The sequence below is a fragment of the Tupaia chinensis genome, unplaced genomic scaffold (genome assembly GCF_000334495.1).
Source record: "Tupaia chinensis unplaced genomic scaffold, TupChi_1.0 Scaffold144057_1, whole genome shotgun sequence".
Taxonomy (NCBI): Eukaryota; Metazoa; Chordata; class Mammalia; order Scandentia; family Tupaiidae; genus Tupaia; species Tupaia belangeri.
Window position 1 is genome coordinate 49,846 of NW_006203909.1, and position 14,770 is coordinate 64,615.

The window sequence follows — 14,770 nt, forward strand, 5'->3', positions numbered from 1 at the left end:
GCCCCCGACGGTGGAGAGAATGAGTCCCCCGCTGCCCCGCCTCAGACGGTCTTCAGCTGGGCTTCCCCGCCCGGAGCCTGAGCCGCCTCTGGCAACGTCCTCTCCTACCATTTTCTAGTCTTGCCGACTGCTGAGTGTCCTCTCAGTCTCTGGCCAGATTTTCTTTTTCTTGCAAACCGGTCTCTCTATTAATGTCTCCGGCTTCAGCCACCAGCAAGCAATCTTTGCTGGGGCCCAGGGTGTCTCCAACCTCGGGCTCCTGACACTTTTCCTTAGCCAGTTTCTGTAAGTAACCGTTTTCCCATGGCTACAGCATCTTCTATGGGAAGGATGCCAGAGCATCTCCTAAGGAAGTGTCGCTGGCCAGCTTTAGAGCCGGGACAATAGATAAGCAGAAGGATTTAATGGCTCATTCACAACGGCTGTGTAAAGAGCCAGCTTTGGTCCTTATCTTCGGGTTTATCCTTGTGTTGTAACCATGACTCCAGATTTTGCTTTGTTCCCAGTTCTTTCACTTTTTCTCTATCCTGTTTACCCATTTTGTTCCGTGTAACGACAGCATTTGTCTAAAAACAAAGGAAGAACGGAATCAACTAGCACTGGCAACAATTTCAAGATTTTTGTTGCTGTTTTTTTTAATTGTGGTATTCATTCAGAATTGATTTAATTCCTTTTTTCGACTCCTAATTTACATGGGTTCAAGGGAAATTAAAAATGAGTAAAGGCATTGAGCCCTGTGTATTATTGCATGTTGGAAAGTAAAATATTTCAGGTCGTGTTAGGAAGTGAAAAATGGTAAATGGTAACTTTTTCAGTGGCCTAAGCTCATCAGAAAGAAAATGTAATAGCGTATGAGTTTATCTCGTGCTTTTATTATAAAGTATGGCTCTCATGGCAAACACATTGAGGATGATACATACTCAAATCTAGTAATTTTTCTATTGTGAGCAGCTGCAGTATGCCATGACTTGTAAGGTCTTTGATTATTTAATGTATCTTGAGGTCATTCAAGTTTTTATAAAATAAAGAGTTGTAACTATAGTACCCCTTACCTTCAAGATTATTTTATCTAGAGGACTTTTCTGGAGGCAGCTTGCTTTTAATTTTAATTATTTAAAAGTATATGGTGGTGTTACAACATAGTGGATAGGACCATGAGTTTTGAAATTCTCGTAAGGTTATCACAATACATGTAAAGTGCTTTAGAACAATTTGCAGACTTTTATTTTATTCAACATTTGAATAAAGACAAAGATCTGATTTTTCACTTAGGTATCCTAAACACCTAAAACAATCTAACACCAAGTAAGTATTCAGTAAAAATGTGTTGTTAAATGAATGAGCTTATCTATGATAGACACCATTCTAAGCCCTAGCTATGCAGCAAAGAAGAAAAACAAAAGCCTACCCTCATCGAACCTATGTTTTAGTGGACTTTACATTTTAGCAATGTTAAGACATTACTATTGAAATGTCACTAAGAAAGCCTTTAAAGTATTGTGGAAACCTATTATAGGAGAAGTAATACATGGATTCTGATGTAATATGGGGATGTTTTATAGGCCCAGCTTATGTATCTTGTTACTTTTTTTTTTTCCTAAAAATGAAGATGCTGTCATTAGCTGTGATGTGTTTAATTGTAATGAGTTCGGTTGACATATGAAATTGAACTTTTTTTAGGGCAAAATAGTTGAATGTGGTAATTTCAAATGGTTCATAAATAAAAGGTGAAAGTTTTCTGTTAAAATTAGAAGAGTAACTTTCCTTTTTCTTTTTTTTAAAATGAATCCCTGTAAGGTTACACTTTGTAAAGATTGAAACTTCAAATCTTAATGTTTTCATTCATGAATTAATTCATCTCTTCCCTCATTAATAAACATTGATACTTGATAGAAAAGATAACATTTCTTCCCTATATTGGAAGTTAAAGTCTGGTGCTTGGAAAGTGTCTAAAAAACTACATGTACCTGTAGAAAATCCTCAAGGGTTTGCTTAACATGTCATGGTAACTGAACAAATTTTGTACTCTTTGACATTAGACTTACGTTTTTAATTAAAACCTGTTCCCAAAGTGATCTTGATCATAAAACCAGAAAATATACAAAAGTAAATGAACTCTTAAAAAAGTTTTTTGAAAATAATCTTTTTATAATTTTTACATTATTTGGTAGCTTATATACCATATGTATTATCTTTGGTCTTCTGAGACTTTTATACATTTTGTTGTCAAGAAATGTGCTATTAGGTTGAACACTATAGTTTAAAACCAGATATAACTTACTGATCATGATTTTCTATAATTTATATTTGAGCATTTCTGCAGCATTGGGTAATTAGAGCAAAGCCTTGAATTCCTTTTCACCTAAAGCTTCTGCCCTGCAGATGTATCCAGGAGCAACAGAAATAGTTCTAGACCTGGGAGAATTCCAATCTCATAAGCTTTTACGTGTGTGAAGAGGTGATAAAATCTAATCAGATGTATCTTTATATACAGTATTGCCAGTGCCTTCATAAATTCTGATAAGCATTTATAATAATTGTGACAGAGATTAGGTTGCTCATTCCTCATCTGGACTACTCAAAGTATTAGGCCTTAGTATTGTCCTCTAAAATTTGGTTAAAAGTCTGATGGCTTTTCTCAAATGCAGCTCTTGATGTAGTTGAAGACATCATGTCCTATTAACGTTTCTGTTTTATTTTTCCTCTGGTATAAACATAGTTTACTGAATAATTCTTCATCTTTATTACTTTATCTAGCATTCATTGTTTTTTGGTAGTGAGTTAAATGCCACATATTTTAATATCCAGTCGATTGTAAAAGACTGTGTTTGAATCTTTGTTTTGTTTCTTTTCAGCTCTGCGATTTGGGGAATTAATCTGAACTTCAGTTTTCTCAGCTATAAAAAGTGGAGCTATTAAATATTAAACTACCTAAACTATATGAAATATTAAATAATGTAACATTATATGAAGCACTTAGCTAAGTGCCTTGTACATAGGAGGCCCCTGGGCACATGTTTATTGGATGGGTAAAATCACAGAAAGCACGTTAGGAACTTAAGAGTGGTTCAGTATAGGTCAACCATAACATCCTTGGAAGACATTTTGTCTATCTCCCTAGAAGACTATGGCAGCAGGATAAATTAAAGAAGGAAGAGGCTGGCATTACATATATGCGATATGACTTTGAACTAAGGCAAAGGTAGCAGGAATTAAAAGGTTAGATTAAAAATACTTTTCTGAGATGGAATGTTGAAGTATGACTGCTGGATGCTAGAGGGAAAAGTAATCAAAACAACTTTCTAGTTTAGACTAAGTGGTAATATCTTTAACAAACAGGAAGACCAAGTTTGGAAAATGAGTTAATGAGGTTTTTTTTGACATACATTTGTATGGCACTTGGGGGTATCTGGTAGAAAAGTCTCATAAGTGTTTTTGGAAATAACTATCCCAAGTTTTTAGGTTATTAGTTAACAGCACATAAAGGACCTCAGATGGATGAACTAACCGAGGCAAACTATATTTAACAAATGAAAAAGACTTTTAAGGAGAAACTAGTGCTTCAGGGTTGATCAGAAAAGGAAGTTGTGGTGTGTGGGTGGGAACTTTAAAGTAATTTAGTAATCATTTGGAAAGGAATGTGAGGAAGACATTAATATTCACTGAGTATCAAGTATATACCAGAAAAAGTCCTTAACACCTGATATTCCTAGGAAGTCATAGTATTAATCCTACTTAGCTTGTGAGATCTGGAAAACTTGGGTTTAGGGGAAAGAAATGTTACTGAAGCCAAGAGAGGAGAACTGTCTTGCCCAAGATCACATACAGTCAGTGGCAGGGAATCCAGGCAGCATAGGTATTTCAAAGAAGGCTTTGAATTTGAAAATTAGGCTAGTGGTGATCAGTTACCACCATAGCTTAGGTCTGTTTATTTTTTTTATTTCTTTTTTTGTTTTGGAGAGGTTTTCGCTATAGGGCACATGTGCTCACCAGACAGACAGACAGAGACATAGAGACAGGAAGCGAGAAATCATCCCCCAGAGGGGATGGTCACGCCACAGTCCCTTCTCCTCCATTCTCCTCTCGGGATCTTGGGCGTGCACGTGCACGCGCCCGGTGTGAGTTTTAAGCCACTGGTTCCCTAAAGTCTGTTTATTAAAGAAGCTTTTTATGATCCTATCTGCTTCTCACATACAGCATTATGATTGTCCTCTCTTCATTTAGTCTGTTCTGTGTTTCTTCATTGTGCTTATCAGTAGTTGGCGTTTTATTTATTAAATTGTTTTTGCTTATTTTTTTCTATTAGAAGAGTAGAAGCTCCAAAAAATTATCTTTTTTTAATCCCTGTATCCATAGTTTTTAGAACAGTTCTTGTTTCATGCTATTGTAGATACCCAACAAATACCAAGTCAACAAGTGTATATATATTTTAATATAGTGCTTAGGCCTGGCAAAGTCTGCCTGGAATTAAGGTAGAGAATGATGAGAAGAACAATGAAATTAAGCAGAAAATATGTTAGTGTTTCAAAAAACTGCTCACCAGTGGTATGCACCTATAATTCCAGATACTTGAGAGACTGAAGTAGACATATTGCAACTTCAAACAAGCCTTGTTAACATGAAGGAGATATTGTCAAAAAAAGGAGAGGGAGGGAGGAAGGAAAGGAGAGAGAAGAGAAGAAAAAAAGAAGTATTATACTATCAGGACATTGGTCCTAAATATCTTGAAAGAATTCCCTTTTTTTTGGAGAGATGTTTTCTATATTGGTATAGGGTGGTACACGAGCTGGAGAGACAGAAGACAGTTGGAGAGAAAGAAAATGAGAAATCACCCCCTGGGGGATAGCAATATCACAGTGACTTCTCTATTCTCCTCTCAGGATTTTGGGCATGCAGGCACATGCGCCCAGTGTGAGTTACAAGCTGCAATGCATGGTACCTGAATTGTGGATTGCTATGTGGGAGTCTAGTGCCTTAGCCACTATGCTACCCACTGGCCCTGAAAAAAATTCTTTATGAATTAAGTTTAGGGAAATAACAGTATTCTAAGTCTCTCTCTCTCTCTTTCCCCCCCTTCCTCTCTGTCCATGTGTGTGTGTGTATGTATGTGTGTTATTTTAGATGGATCTAGGATGTTGATACCTTTCCGCCTGTGTCTTGTGTATTTGGGACCCCAGGCTCATGCCACCACACCCAACTCTTTCAGATACGGTTTGCTCTGTTGCCCATATTGACTGCAAACTTACTGTTCTCTTGCCTCTGCCTCCTGAATATGTGGGATTACTGGTGCTGGTCACCAGGCCCAGTCTTTGGGTTGGACTGGGAATTGAACCAAGGCCTCTTATGTGGCCTCAGCTTGCTGAATAACAGCATTAACCAGTGCATGCTACCACTACTGGGCCTGTCTTTCTCTCTTTATCTATCTATCTGTCTGTCTATCATCTATTTAAGACTTTTTGCCACAGGAGGTGTTTACTTGCTGGAGAGAGACAAGAGAGAGGGAAAATGAGAAATCATTTCCTGGAGTAAATGGTCATGCCACAATGCCTTCTCCTCCATTCTGCTCTTTTTTTGGACACACATGCATACACACTCAACATAATTTTCAAACTGGGACTTAAACCACAGCCAGCCATGTGGGAATCCAGCACCTTAAACACCATGTCATCTGTTAGCTCATCTATTTTAAGACTGAAGAAGTTTAGTTCTGAGAAAACTCATTCAATTTTGTTTAATCTATCTCTTCCAAACATCTGACCTGGGAGCAAGGGATTTTGAAAGTGATTAAATGGAGATTAAATGGAAATGACTAGTCATGTTCAGGTTGGGTAGGAAGACAAGTATAGCCAGGAAAGAACTTACTAAGAAAATGACTTAGAGAGTGGATAGAAGATAGAAGTCTTTTTATTTTATTTTTTTCTGCTATTGGGTGCCTGTGCTCGCCAGAAAGACAGAGACAGACAGAGAGATAGAATGCGCGAAAGCACCCCCCAGGGGGGATGGCCATGCCGCAATCCCTTCTCCTCTCAGGATCTTGGGCGTGCACGCACACGCACCCAGCATGAGTTTAAGCCACCAGGTCTGGGGCTCAAACTGCGGTTGGCTACATGGGAGTCCAGCGACATAGCCATTACGTTAACTGCTGGTCCCGAAAGTCTTTGTTTTGAAAGAAAGTTTGATTAAGATTACAGAGTAAGTTATTTCAGCAGTGGTTATCTTTTTCTGAAAAAGAGTACAAGTGACTAAAGTAGATTAGAGTGTAAAGGTGGTGTGTTAAGTAGATCAAGTATAAATGTTGATGTCTCCTAGGATGGGCTGAAAAGAGGAAAAAAGGAAAAATTTATAAGCTATTAGAGGTTGATTATATGAAAGAAATTAGAAGGATCTTAGGAATAAAGTGATGTCAACAGTTGTATGCTACAAAAGACAGGTTTCTTGACTGTTGAAGGTTGGATTCAAATAAGGTAGGATAGAATATATGAAGGTACTTTTAAAAGTTTGTGGAAAAACTAAAATAAACTAAATTTATTTGAAGTCAAAACCATTTTGAAATCCATGCATAGTTTTTTCATAATACACATTTTTTGAACCAGCAAATGACATCATGGTTATGTTGCTGGATTCCCATGGAGTTGACCCTGGTTCGAGTCCCAGACCTGGTGGCTTAAATTCAGGTCAGGCGCATGAGCATGTGTACCCAAAATCCCATGAGGAGAACAGAAGAGAAGGAATTGTGGCATGACTATCCCCCTCAGGAGGGTGATTTCTCACTTTCTGTCTCTCTGTCTCTCCAGTGAACACACACACCCTATAGCAAAAATTTCTGTTTTAAAAAAATACACGTTTTTCATAAACTTTGAAGACCATCTTGTATGAACTTTTTTTTTTAAGAGACAATATTTTTTATTATGAAGTAGGTAGAAAAGAAGATTTAATAGGAAAGAGAGGAAGTATACCCAAAAAGCTCTTGGGTGAGCAGATTGTCAGGTGGCAACCACCTGAACTTTTTAAAATACAACACCACTAAGAAAGGTGCCTTGATGTCTACATACTTTTCTTATAAATGTAGTCTTAAAGTGGATTTTGTTCATTTATAGTGTGTTACAGATAAAGGGGAGCTGCATATGTCATTTACCTTACATCGTTATTTTATTCAAGAGGAATCTGAACCTTAGGGAGGTTCAGTATCCTATCCAGCAATACATAGTTCTTAGTGACAGACTGGGACTTGAAGTTAGATAATATAAGACACATTTCAGTACTGTTTCTACTGTAATATCATATCTTTTATTGAATACCATTAAAATAAAATTTTACTTTTGATTCTAAGACCTAAGCTGCTTAGCATGACCTGTTCCTTAGCGTGTAGTAGTTTCTGCAGTGCCATCAACATACATGCTCATGCCATATTTTGTAAATTATAGGGCTATGCTCAATGACCAGCTAGTATACAAGGAAATTATAAATTTGCATATAATTATAGATCATATATATTCTCATTTATTTTGAATGAAGTACAATGCCTTTTTTTTTTTTTTCTAGAGGTTTTTGCTATAGCGCACGTGCGCTCGCAAGACAGAGAAGACATAGAGACAGAAAGCAAGAAATCACCCCCCGGGGGAATGGTCACACCGCAATCCCTTCTCCTCCATTCTCCTCTTAGGATCTTGGGCACGCATGCACATGTGCCCGGTGTGAGTTTTAAGCCACCGGGTCTGGGACGTGAACCGTGGTCGACTACGTGGGAGTCCAGTGACATAACCATTATGCTAACTGCTGGTTCCCACCCAATGCCTTTTTTGAAAAAGGATTTTTTTTTATTGATATAATCACTTACATATGTACTCTCTTTAATGCTATCTTTTCTTCTTTATGCCTTTTAGTGACACTGATTTTCCTTTCCCTTAAAGACATTTTAAACATATTTGATTACTTATGGAAATTAATTGCAAGAGTTGGATATTATTTTATGTTAATATTGTGGTGATAGTTATTAGTTTGAATTTTCTTATTGAAATGAGAGATAAATCGGTTCTAAGATATATTGAATAAATAGATCACATAGATAGTATTAGCTTTATGCGAGTGATGATTACGTGGTCGTACCCTCGTATTACTATTACTTGGTGTATGTACATGCTTGGCAAGTAGTAGGTACTCAAGTTGAGACAGGTTATTTCCATGCGTTGAATTGATTATACTTAATAGTCAATTTTTATAGAATTGCTTTGCCACGTCATTAACAGGCTGACATTGAAAAAAGAAAAAGAAATATATATTTTTTTTGTTTTCTTTTCTTTCTTTTTTTTTTAATTTTGCTATAAAGTCTATGGGCTTTCCTGAGAGAGTATGGGGTGGGGAAAGGGGAGTTGAAAGCATCATTCACACTACAGTTTCTTATCCTCCATTCTCCTATAGATAAGTTGACACTCATGTACCCACATAGCATGTTTCCCAAGCTGCCAAGTCTAGGACTTGAAGCGCACTCAGCCATGTGAGATTCAGACACTTTAACCACCATGTCACTGACTGGCACTGAACACTGTCTCTCTCAGACTATCTCTGGCAAGTGCTTGCACTCTGTTGCAAAAACCTAAAAAGAAAAAAAAAATGATGCTTTTTAAACATTTTATATTGATGATTTTTTTTTCAAGAATTATTTAAGTTTATTTATTACTATTTTTTAAATTTGCTGCAGAGCACCAGAGAGAGAGAGCAAGCTGCCAGGTCTGGGACTTAAACCATAGTTAACCATGTGGGAGTCCAGTTCTTTAACCACCACACCAGCTGCTGACCCCTATATTGATAAATTTTTAAATTATTGGTTAGAATTGAAAGTACATGAAAACTATAACCAAGTTTAATAGATTATTCAGTATGCAGTGTCACTTTGATCATCATTTTGAAGACATTCTTAGTGAAGCTAATGGATTCTATCTAGCAACTGCTTGTTAGTAGAATAGATGTAGAAAATTAGATTGCTTTTCCTAGTTAACCAAGTCCATAATATTGGAGGACAAATCATGTAAACCTTAGCTTTGCTTTGTGTCATGTTCATGTCTTAATGTAGACATTGCCTCTATCTGAGATGACAGGTAGTCACTATCTATTAAGTAAGATAGGGCAGTGAAGTACTAGGAATATGTTAGAATCAAACAGTTCTTTTGTTGTATTCGATTGGATTCTTATTGATATATATTTTGGTTCACCTGATTAGTTTTTATGAACTCACAAAATGCCTTTGAACAAATTCTATGGAGTCATAATTCTACTTGAGTTTGTTCCTTTTAAAGGTGATTGTCTTCCTGTTCTTTCATATGATAAAATAATTTTAACTACCAGTAAAACATTCAGCAGAAAATGGGAAGATACTACTGGTTCAGATATTACTTTTAGAAAATCATTAAGTGTTGAAATAAATTTATATTCAATATTTGTTTAGAAAATAAAATGATGAACTGACTCAGTTATTTAGAATCCTGAAGAATGTAGTTTTTTTTAATATTTTAGTAATAAAATTTGTTGTATCCAGGGATATGATGGATGTTTTCATTTTAACTGAGGGAAAGGTATAGCTACTTCATAATTTAACTAATTATGCCCATGAAGTCAGAGTATCTCAATTTATTGATCTGGTGACTCTTAATATGAATATTATGTGTGAAATAATAAACAGTTTACTTAGTACATGCAGTTTGCATTACTAGATGATCCTTATCCTTAGCACATTATACTTTCTATCATTTAATGATAAACAGAATAAGATTCTTTTACCATAGTCTCTCTAGGTTATCTTAAGAGGTCACTTAACCAATCACCAATGATATTTCTTCATGCTTTAGGTGTTAATAATACATGATATTGGGACCACCACATGGTGTAGCAGTTACGTCACTGGACTCCCATTTGGCCCTCTCACTATCTCTGTCACTTTCTCTCTCTGGTGAGCACGTGTACCCTAAAGTAAAAACCTCTTAAAAATTATATATACATTTATATATATATATATATTTATATATGATATTAGTCTTTAGATAAATTTATTTTTTGAAGTTTAATATTTTAATATTTAGGGGACCAGTAGTGGTGTAGGTTAAGGCGCTGGACTCCCCAGATTCCCAAATAGGCGACCACAGTTCAAATCTTGAATCCTGACGTCTTGAAACTCATACCAGGCACAAGTGCGTGTGTGCCCAAAATCCTGAGATGACAGTGGAAGAGAAGGGATTTTGGCATGGTTTCCCCCCTGGGGAGTGCTTTCTCACTTTCTGTCTCTGTCTCTAAAGTAAGCTCACATGCTCTATCACAAAAATCTCTCAGAAAAAAGAGAAAAGTTTAATATTTAGGATAGTGATAGCCTTTAAGTTAAGAGAATAAGACAAATTGATGTGGTTAAAATATTATTAAGTATAAAAAAAAGATCTTTCCAATATCAGTTTGTTTATCCTTAAATCATGTCTCATCAATATTTATCATGACTTCTTTGGCTGTTGATAACTTGAAATCTTATGCTCAATTTAATTGATAATTTCGTTTGTTTCAAATAAAACAAAATACTTTCCATAAGAACTGACAGGTCTGTCAGGTGGTATGGTGGTTAAGGTACTGGACTCCCGAATGGCTGACTAATAGTTCAAGTCTCAGAGCTGGCAGCTTACTGTATTACTTTCCCCATCTTTCTGACTCTGGACAAACTGAAGAAGAATAATAAATAAAAAGAATGAAATAGTTCTAAAAAAATTTTTAAAAAAGTACTGGCAACTTATCTATGAAACTAAGGGAAAACATAGGAATTTGAAGCTTCAGAACTTAGCTATTGTGTTATCTGTAATATTCTTTTTGTTTTAGAAAATGGAAGTGTTCAAGTTGGAGAATTGTTACCTTGCAAGATTTGTGGAAGAACATTCTTTCCAGTAGCATTAGTAAGTAGACTGTACATTTTTCTTTTGGGGCTTAATAGATCAGTAATTGTTCAGTACTTCGAGACATCTGTCATGAAAAAACTTAAGTGAAGTAATTCAAAGAAATACTAGATAGTGTTTTTTATTCAAGAGTCTCATTTCTGTGTATGTCATTTCCCTCAGTATTTGATTAGTCATCCAAAGGCTTCTATTGAAATGTTAAAATATCCCAAGCTTTGGGGGAATATTACCAAAGCAAACAGATAAAATCATAACAAAACATCTTTTAAGAATGCATAATAAATGTATTTTCAGATTCAAAATGATATGATGTCTGGTATTTGCCTTAAAGTGCTTCAGGAAGAATGAATAGATAAAACAAAATTTCTAACATGCTAGTAATAGTTGAAAAAGGGTGATAAGCAAATGGAAGTTCATTATACAATTCTTTCAGTTCTTATGTATGTTTGAAACATTACAAAAAAGGTTTTTTCCATATAAAATTACACCTAAAATACATAGGTATTCTTTAGATACTTTTATACTTAAACAAATAGAAACACTTTTAAGTGATCTTAAAAATACTAGTTAAATAGGAAATAATACAAATCTTATGTACCTGAAGTATTATAACTTCAAACATCAATATACTTATTAATATTTTGAAATAGGATAATAAATTTTTCTTTAAATATTGATCTGCTGATGGGAGTTCCGCCATAATACTCTTTGCATCTTCTTGTTTCCATTTTTTTTTTTTTTTAAACCAGAGTAAGGAATTAAATGATCCATAAGTGTCTGCCCATCTGTAGACATCTTTTAAAAAATGATGGCTTTTTTTGGGGATCATCAGTTAGTGTAATGGCTGTGTCGCTGGACTCCCATGTAGTTGACTGCAGTTCGCGTCCTGGACCCGGTGGCTTAAAACTCACGCTGGGCGCGTGTGCGTTCGTTTGCAAGATCCCAAGAGGAGAGTAGAGGAGAAGGGATTGTGGTGTGGCCATCCCCCCTGGGGGTGATTTCTCGCTTTCTGTCTCTCTGTCTGTCTGGCAAGCACACATGCCCTATAGCAAAAACCTCTCCAAAAAAAAAAAAGAAGAAAGATGGCTTTTTTTGTAATCATTTGAAAATGTCCAACCAGCAGATGGCATAATGGTTACATTGCTGGACTCCCACATGGACAACCATAGTTCAAGTGCTGGATCTGGTGGCTTAAAATTCACACCAGGTACATGTGCATGCATGCCCAAAGTCCCGGGAAAAGAATAGAGGAGAAGGGATTGCAGCATGACTGTACCCCTAGGGAGATGATTTCTCACTTTCTGTCTCTCCGTCTCTCTTTGTCCATGGAGCACATGTGCCTTATGGTAAAGATCTCTCTCCAAAGGGAACCAGCAGTTAGCGTAATGGCTATGTCGCTGGATTCCCACGTAGTTGACCGCGGTTCGTGTCCCGGACCCGGTGGCTTAAAACTCACGCCGGGCGCATGTGCGTGCGTGCCCAAGATCCCGAGAGGAGAATGGAGGAGAAGGGATTGCAGCGTGACCATCCCCCCTGGGAGGTGATTTCTCGCTTTCTGTCTCTATTGCTCTGTCTGGCAAACGCACGCGCCCTACAGTGAAAATCTCTCCAAAAAGAAAAAAAAAAGGAAAAAGAAAAGAAAATATCTTGCCCACATTAATTCAGTACTTTTTTTCTTATCATTTTACTAGCCTCCAAAGCATTTCCAGAGCATTCAGCTAAGTTTTTCACTGGCAAAAAGAGTGCCTTTTTGGCCTCATTTATTTACTGTTTAATTAAATCATGTACTCATTGTAACAATGGAAACTTGTATAATCAGGTTTGGAAATAAGCACCAGATAGTTGACATACACAGTTCAATTTAGAGGAACAGATGTACATGGGTTGTTAGAAAGTTGCCCACTAGCCAGATTTTTTTTTAATACTTAAGAGATTTTACTCTAATAGCTATAATTATAGTGTTTGTTTGTTGAAAGGAAAGCTGAAAACAAGTATATAAAACAGTTGATTATTAAAAAAAAACAAAACAGTTGATTATTGATTGTGTGATGAAAGCATATGGGGCTCCATAACATCAAGTAAACTAGTTCTGAGGTTTCTGCTTTTTCCAGACAAAGTTTAGCAGTTCCAGCTTCTTGATTGCATATCAAAATACAAAAGAAAAAGTGTCTTTAGCGTACTGAGGTTGTCAGTCAGCAGTCAGGCTATATAGAAAAGTTTAGAATATTTATCCAATAGATTGTTAAGAAAGCTTCTATTTTAACGTGCTTAAAAAGACTGACAGAATGAGTTAGCAAATATGTATTTTAAAAATATTTTTAAAGAATTATTTAATTTTATATATTATTTCTTTTTTCAGCTTGCTGTAGGGCTCTTGCTCACAAGAGACAGAGAGAATGAGAGAGAAAACAAGCTGTCATGTTTGAGACTCGAACCGCAGTCAGCCATATGGGAGTCCAGCACCTTCACCACTACAGCACCTGCTGCTTTGTATTTTTAAAAATTCTGCAGGGGCCAGCCGGTATTGTGATGGATGAGACTCTGGATCCTACATGACCAACCCTCTGGTTTGAATCTCCGACAGCGTGGCTTGAAAAACAGTGCATATGTGCCAAAATCCCAAGACTGATGTGGCCATCCTGATTTCTCACTTTCCCTCACTCACTGTCTTTCTCTGGTGGTTGTATGTACCTTGTGACGAAAATCTAAAAAGAAACTCCACAGGAGTGAAACACTCTAGCTTAAGAAAAAAACCCTAGGTTAAAAAATGTAGAATGTTTGAGTTCCAGAAGGTAGAATTGTGGAGGAAGGACACATATCTGGCCAGTTTGTTGTCTTATTTTAAGTTTATATTAACCTGCTACTATTATGTTAACTTTAGTAATCCAAACTACTGTTACATTAACTTTTATAATCTTAATACTTATGCAAGCATATCCATTTATATTCCTTTTCTAATTTGCATTCAGGTATAAAGACTTGACTTTTTCCTTCAAATACCTTTGACTTATTTACATATGTTTTTTTCTTGGCAATGTGAAAACAAGGAGAGTAACATAAGTAATTCTTGATACAATGTTGGAAGAGTATTTATCTTTCTTTTTGTGAGAACTTATAGTATGCATTATGTACTTTTTAAGTTAAGACAAGGTATGTCTTATTAATTATTATTATTTATTTTATCATCAGATTTTTAAACGAGTCTCAGACAGAAATTTTAAACAAGGTTTTCTAGTCTTGCCTTCTGTAGAAAAGATAATGATACAAATAGTCGAAGTTTAGCCAATCAAAGTCACCAAGTTTTGGTCAATCACACACGGGTGGCCAATTGCTCAAAATAAGGCAAAAGCTGTGCGATCTATTTCTGTACCTCAGTCCCCATTTTATACCTCCTTTCTATTTTCTGTCTATAAATACTCACTGACCATGAGGCAGATGGGAGTTTGTCTGAATTTGTTCTGTTTCTGAGGGCTATCTGATTGAGGAATCATTCTTTGCTCCAATAAATTCCGCTAAGTTTTAAAAAAAATAGAGAAGAAAAGATAATGATGCATTGCATTTCTTTATCTTAACAGAAAAAACATGGGCCCATTTGTCAGAAAACTGCCACTAAAAAACGGAAGACTTTTGATTCAAGCAGACAAAGAGCTGAAGGAACTGATATTCCAACAGTAAAACCTCTTAAACCAAGGGTAATTATAAACCTTTTGAACAATGTTAACCTTGCTATTATATATATTGAAAAAAATTATAAATACCTGTTTTACTAAGATTGAAGAATAAATATAATTTTGTATTATGTTTTCAGTTTAGAAATTATTAGAGGCTTTCTGTAAACGTGAAACCAC

The 14,770-nt window shown here is 36.0% G+C and overlaps 1 protein-coding gene across 2 annotated transcripts in view; it reads left to right on the forward strand.

Moving 5' to 3' along the window:
• The window catches only part of ZC2HC1A (zinc finger C2HC-type containing 1A), a 52,789-nt gene that overhangs the window by 1,205 nt on the left and 36,814 nt on the right, over positions 1-14,770 (forward strand). For both annotated transcript variants that reach the window (XM_006165839.3, XM_006165840.3), the window contains exons 2-3: positions 10,849-10,922; positions 14,498-14,614. In XM_006165839.3, coding sequence (XP_006165901.1) covers positions 10,849-10,922; positions 14,498-14,614 — 191 coding nt within the window. The remainder of the gene's footprint in view (positions 1-10,848; positions 10,923-14,497; positions 14,615-14,770) is intronic.